Source organism: Anopheles cruzii, chromosome 3 (genome assembly GCF_943734635.1).
Source record: "Anopheles cruzii chromosome 3, idAnoCruzAS_RS32_06, whole genome shotgun sequence".
NCBI classification, from domain to species: Eukaryota; Metazoa; Arthropoda; class Insecta; order Diptera; family Culicidae; genus Anopheles; species Anopheles cruzii.
The window spans coordinates 36,280,350-36,286,930 of NC_069145.1; the positions used below are offsets into that span (position 1 = coordinate 36,280,350).

At 50.9% G+C, this 6,581-nt stretch overlaps 2 protein-coding genes across 2 annotated transcripts; one reads left to right on the forward strand and one right to left on the reverse strand.

Moving 5' to 3' along the window:
• Nucleotides 1-611: 611 nt before the first annotated feature.
• LOC128275752 (mitochondrial inner membrane protease subunit 1) lies at nt 612-1,926 on the forward strand. Its single transcript, XM_053014361.1, has 2 exons — nt 612-754; nt 839-1,926. The coding sequence occupies exons 1-2, from the start codon at nt 653-655 to the stop codon at nt 1,481-1,483; spliced, it is 747 nt and encodes a 248-aa protein (XP_052870321.1). The 5' UTR covers nt 612-652; the 3' UTR covers nt 1,484-1,926.
• On the reverse strand, nt 1,651-5,199 carry LOC128275751 (ubiquitin conjugation factor E4 A). Its single transcript, XM_053014360.1, has 2 exons — nt 2,440-5,199; nt 1,651-2,367 (listed from the first exon to the last, which is right to left on the reverse strand). The coding sequence occupies exons 1-2, from the start codon at nt 5,111-5,113 to the stop codon at nt 1,973-1,975; spliced, it is 3,069 nt and encodes a 1,022-aa protein (XP_052870320.1). The 5' UTR covers nt 5,114-5,199; the 3' UTR covers nt 1,651-1,972.
• Nucleotides 5,200-6,581: the final 1,382 nt, after the last annotated feature.

Here is a 6,581-nt window from a genome sequence, read left to right on the forward strand (position 1 = left end):
GAAGGATCTAAGAAATAGGATTAATAAATACGGCACTGTCCGTTCTTCAAGATGAAAATAAAACAAGCTTTCCTTTGGCTATGGAGGTAAATCAACAAGGTACTAAGAGAGAATTGTTGCTTGCCGGAATAAATGAACTTTAAAAATACAAAGACGATAAAAATATTCTTAAAACGACAATGTGCTTTAGTATTAATTCCCATTCGGACGTTCTCAACCAGAATTTGGAGAAATTTTAAAATTCTCACAATTGCATACAACATTTAGCCATCTAGCATGCAATGTGGCTTTAGCAATACTGGCAACCCTGCGCAGTTTGTTATTTATGTTCTTCAGAGCCCGATTGCGATTTCAAGCAGGCTTGAAAAATGTCAATCAACCCCAACAAGACATTGTTTTATCCGTGAGAGCTAGTTATCTGTGTGGTTTTTTTTCTTTAAATTATTTTATGAAACCTCACTAACGTGCGGCACGGTTAAAAGTATTACTTTACACTATAGCGAAAGCATTGCCGAAAATCGGAAGTTAACTAATGCTTGTAACCCATTATCAGCCTTTCGACAGCTGAGATTTTTATTTCACAGCTGATCGGGCAACAAAACAGTTTTCCGGGAAAAGAGTCGTTCTGAGTTTTTGCAAAAGCCTCACGCAAATGTTTAAATTCGTCTCGAAAGCTCTAGGCGTTTGCGGGTACATTATTCAGTATGGCTGCATTACGCATTGCACCTTCGAGTACATTGGTGATTTTGTCGTCGTATGTATTAGGCCAATGGATTTATGTAACCTAAGTTAGTTCGCACGGTTCTAACGACAAAGATCTTTTCTGGTAATTTTCTAGTGCGTGGGACCATCTATGGAACCAACGCTTACCACCAACAACGTGCTAATTACTGACCGGATCACGCCACGGCTTTCGAAACTAAAACGCGGCGACATAATCATCACGAAAAGCCCAACAAACCCAGTGCAGCACGTGTGTAAGCGAATCATTGGTATGCCGGGTGATCGTATTATGACCCGAGCATCGTTCAATCTAAACCCGCTTTCGAACACGTACACAATCTACACATCGGTCGTCGCATCCGAACGGACGGCAGCGCAACAGACTCCAAGATCAGCGCCAGCCACAGCTTACAAACCCCTCCCCGTGCCCGTGGCTAAGCTGCGAGAAAAAGTGGACTATGTAAGCAGTTCGATCGATGAAACACGATCAACGAGCCCGCCGACCACCAACACTGGCCACAGTCACCAGCCAGACAGCAACGAGGGCGAAGCCAGGGTCGAGATGATGGACGAGTCTGGAACCTATATAGAACCCAGACCGAGCATTGTTACAGTACCGCGGGGTCACCTGTGGATCGAGGGTGACAATGTACAAAACAGTTCCGATTCGCGCAACTATGGTCCCGTTCCGATTGGCCTCGTGAAAAGCCGAGCTATTTGTCGACTTTGGCCACTGAACGAGTTTAAGCTGTTCATTTAAACGCCCGACGGTTCGTTTCGTCCCGGCATTCGTGATACATCTAATACCGCTACAAAGATTGATATTAAATAGATAACACGTCCCTTCGGCCTCCGAACGATATAGACTGAAAAGGATGCGGCAAACGCGTATGTTAAGATTGTTCGAAAAGCGGATTGAAACACTGTCGAAAAAAGAAAACCAAACAGATAATTGGCTATTCCACACCGAAAATCGGTGACCGAAGGAGTGTGTGGCATTGTCTTTATTTTTAGGAATTCCCTTAGTTCGATACAGCTACTCAGATACACACACAGACACTTCATGATACAAAGATGATTTTCCCGCACACTACAGTTTAGATTTTGTTAAAATTAGAGAAAAACCTGCACTACGTTTAATAATAAAACCAAAACATACAAAATACAAAGGCCGGGCTCGCTCGAGGAGCCGAGGCAGCAGGAGACACGCAGATTGGTGTGTTGAAGCGATTGGCTAAGGAAGGGAAGGCTATTGGTCGTCACTCGACCCGTCGGCGGCCGGTGTTGCCGCTGCTCCGGAGGACATGGCCGCCGCATGCGCAGCTCGCTTTTCCGCGATCCACGCATCAATATCGGCCTTTAGCTGATCGTTCCGTTTTACCTGGTCCATCGTCAGGGGCGAACGGTTGAACGGATCGGTCTGATCGGAAAGCAAGTGGCGCGCGATCGTCGATCGGTCGACGGTTATCCGCGAGCTTGGCAGTGTAACGGGATCGATCATCAGGGCGGACATGATCGGATCAAGGAACTCGTCTGGCGGATCAATTAACGCTTCTTCGTCGATTTTCTGTTGCTGCTCCAGGCGCTGCACCTTCTGCGCGAACTCCCGTATCTCTCCGATGAGCTGTCCACCGCCAATGCGGGCTGCAAAGTAAAAAAAAACGAATGATAAAATGACTCGGCCACAGCCGGTGGATTTGCGAGACTGGGACTTACTTAACACCGTTTCGGCGTACTCGAACAACTGTGGGCTGTAACTGCGACCATCCTGCGAAACGGCCAGACAGAACGCATCGCACTCCTTCAGATTCTCGTAGATGCGACAGATTTCGAGCACCGTCCGTGCCGGGTCAAACTCAAACTCGCGCTTGTCCTTCACCTTAAAGTTACCCTTCTTTGGTCCGGTCAGGTTGAGCAGGAAGTAGTTCAGCATGGCCGCCACGCGGTCCACCATCGACGAGTGGCAAAAGATCGTCTTCGTCTCGGACGTCAGCAGCTGCAGGATGTTGATCGTATCCCGCCCGAGAATGTTGTCGAAGCGGGCCAGCATGCCCAGGTTGCGCAGATTGGCCACGTTCTGCTGGCGCTCGGTTTGTGGCAACGAGTCCCACTCGCCCGCATCCTGGGCGCCCTGCATCTGCCGGATCTGCTGCAGGTTGCTGAGCGATTCGTCTAGCAAAAAGATGGCATCGTTGATCAGCAGATTGATGAAGCGCAGAAAGATCGGCGGATCTTCGGCTTCGATGTTGCGGATGGCAATGCGCTCCAGCTCCAGGAACCGCTGCCGCTGTTCGTCGATCTTCCACAGATAATCCATGATGGCGTACATCGGTCGGCGATAGTTGAACTTTTGCTCAAACTGCACGCTCTGGCCCGTCATTTCGATGCTCACGAAAACGCGCAGCAAATTGGGAATGATCTCCAACCGATGCGGATGGTTAGTGAAGAGGGCAGCACTGAAGCTGAACCCACCCGATTCCGATTCCTTCGGCAACAGGCTTTCCAGCCCCTCAGCCAGCCGAGCACGCAGATGCGGATTGCGTATGCGCTCGGAGCTGCCCATAAAAATGAGAACCATCGTGAAGATGGAGTTCTGTGCCTCGACATGCACGCGCAACAGTCGGCTCTCGAAGTGGCGCGAAAACTGCAGATACCCCACAATGTTTTCGAGGATGTACTCCGGAATGCTTTTGAGAACCCGTGAAACTCCTTCCGTGGGCAGTGGAAGTTGCACATCTTCGACCGTTTGCGGTGCGTAACCCACCGCCCGGCCAAGGCTATCGATCCGTGCAGCATCTCGGGCGCTGAGCTGCGTCAACCAGATGGCCGATGCTTCGTAGAAGTGCAGCAACAGCTGATCGGTGACCGGTTCGAGCAGCACGTTCTGCAGGCAGAGAAATTGTTGCGTCTGCGACGACAGCATCTGCATAATGTCGTTCGCCACATCGGGCCCATTCTGAAGGATCGTTTCGTGGTACATCGTTTGCAGTCGGTGCAGTTCACGGTTGGAGCGGAAAAACTTCTCGATACACACCCGGTAGCCCAGATCGATCGCTTTGTGCGTCATGAAGAAGCACTCGGTTACGAAGTTGTACTTGTCCGCTTCCAACCGCTGCTCTTCATCGTCCTCGGGCGGCAGCAGGCAGGTTTCTTTTTCCGTGTCGATCATGTGCACGCCCTTGGCCTGCTTGTCCGCTTCCCGCACGGCGCAATACGTGGGATCGACGATAAGGACCTTCAGCTGGGGTTTCAGCAGCGGCTGGCACAGGCGCAACAGTACGCTGGCCAGGTTAATGCTGAAAGAGTCAGGCGAAGTGGTTTGATTACCACCGAACATACCCATCCCATGGTGCGTGTTCCAAATTTGCCCCCGAGGAACGTTCGCGTGCAGACACTTTCCGATCCAGTCGAGCGTTTTCGAGCGCACGTCGCCACCGAGCAAAAGGAAACTTTTCACGAACGAGTGCATCATCTCCAGGTGCAGCTTGGTGGCATTCCACAGGTTCGACGACAGATTGTCGCACGCCGACCGGTTGCTGGTTAGCGCGTTCTCGTAGTACTCGTACGGTCCGTTGTGGTTTCGCGGCATTATGGAGAGCGAGAGCAGCTGGCCGAGCAGCGATTCCGAGTACTTGATTCCCTCCGAACCGGCCGGCGGCGTCGTGTAGTCGAGGAAAATGTGTGCCAACCGCGGGTTCGTCTTGTCACTGGGAAATACCTGCAGGAACGGCATCACCCACCGTTCGATGCTGATCAGCGACGCGGTACGCAGCGCCTTCAGCACGTCGACCAGCATCGGCCCGAAGATGCTCCGTATCACGACGTAACCATCCTCTTCACTCTCGGCATCGGCAAATAGCTCGCGCACCGCTTCGGACACAAAGTGCGCCCTGTCCGCTTGCTGATCGTCCGATTCGGCTTGCTTGAAAATGTCCAGCAACTGGGCGGGCAGATTCTGGCCTTCGTACAGTTCCGGTTGCTTTAGCGAGGTGCACGTGTTGCGCAGGATGAGGGATTTCATTTTCCGCTGATTTTCCGCGGCCACAGTGTCATTCTGATCGACGGGTTGCTCGTTCCGCGCGAAACACCCGTACAGATACAGGATGACCTTCGTTTCCGAGACTTCCGGTGTGCTGGGTGTCGTAATGTCGTTCGGTAGCAGATACTCGGCCGGGTTAAAGAGCAGGATCCGTTCGAACAGGGCTTGCTCGAGGACCTCCAGGTCGAGCAGCCCGCTGTCGACCCCCTGCGCCACATCCTCCATGTACACGAGCTGCTTGTTTTTCTGTGGATTCTTGTTCAGCGTGATCAGAAAAATCTTCTCGATGTGGGCATTCGTTTTCTGCTCGACCGGATTCGGTTTCTGTGACGTATCCATCTTCTCGGCCATCGTCGTCGGATGTTTGTTGTCGGTTGCCTGCCTGCCTGCCTGCCTGCCTGTTATGTCTAGTTCCTAGTTCCTAGCTAACGATGTTTGTGGTTCCGATTCTGTTTTCATGCACGACACGGAACTTTTGCGACGGTACGTGGGATGGTACGAAGGGTAGGGTGAGTTCACGAGCACCTTTCAGTCAGCGAAACACATTTTTTCCCACAAAACTAGCTTTTATTCGACTAAATTCGGACACTGGCAGGTGTTTTCGCGACGAACGGAATGAGTTGGAATTTTCCTCCTTCGGTGAACCAGCTGTCAGGGCAATAAACGAGCTGTCAAACGACGGGTTGGTCGGCAGTGCTGCCAGGCGAACGTCGAAAGGGTTTGCGTGTAATAATTGTTTTATTTTCAAACATTTTGCCACACCAAACATGCAACACCATTTAGGCTATTCTGAATAAATGTTGTTTCCGTTAACAGTCAATTTCTTAACCATTTCAAAGTACACTACCAGTTAAACTCCAAAGAAACAATAGGTTTTCACCTACTAAGAGAAAATACCTTCAACCTTTCTCACTCTCTGCTTCGGCTCACTCTCACTGCTTCGGCTCACTCTCACTGCTTCGGCTCTCTCTCTCACCGAGGAGTCCCGAGGAATGTCCAGAGCGAAGTGCGAGCGGTTTGTTATTGTTGCTGTCCCCTTCTACCGGCGAAGGAATTTATCCTTTTGAGCTCTCTACTCTCTGTTTTCCTTCATCTGTTTTGCTCTCCCTGGGAAAGCCCGAAACATCTTTCGTCATCGGATGTTGTTCCAGGAACCAGTGACGTGAGCGTGAGAAGGGCGAGCTTCTCACACACACTCACCCTTTGAACCCCTTTTTTCGTTTTCTCACGCTTGCCGTATCATTCGAGAGCGGGTGCGAGCAAAAGAGAGCGGTTTTGAGAGCGAAGTTCAGAGCCAATGCGGGACCACAGCGTGTTTCCGTCGGTTATACGCTATGCTGCGCGAAGTCGTTTTTGACTGCCTTCGAATAAACACGCGTTAGCACGTGCGTCCGTTGCGTGTTGCGTGCTGCCGGTGAACGTTTCGCGGCTACGAAAAAGACGTGTTGTGGTCCAGCTTTTACCGAGCCGGACGCCACAATTAATCGATCACCGATTCACGTGCGCTACACAGTTCAATAGCGTAGGAGCATAAGCTTAGTGTCCTAACGCGCGTCCGCAGGGTTTTGAAGGCCGCTAGATGAACAACCGATCATAAAACCAAACGTCGACCGACCGGTTCCAATGTTAGTGCCGAACCGGCATAGCGATCGTTCCGATGGTGGCCGCCGTTCCGTTGAATCATTCATCGACGTCGGTTCTCGTGCTCGTCGCGGCACTTCAATTGTGACAGTGTTTTCGAGATTAATTAGCATTATTCAGTGTTTGGTTTGTGGTGTTTACTTTCCTAGCTGCGGGTTTGAATTCTTCAAGTTCCGAT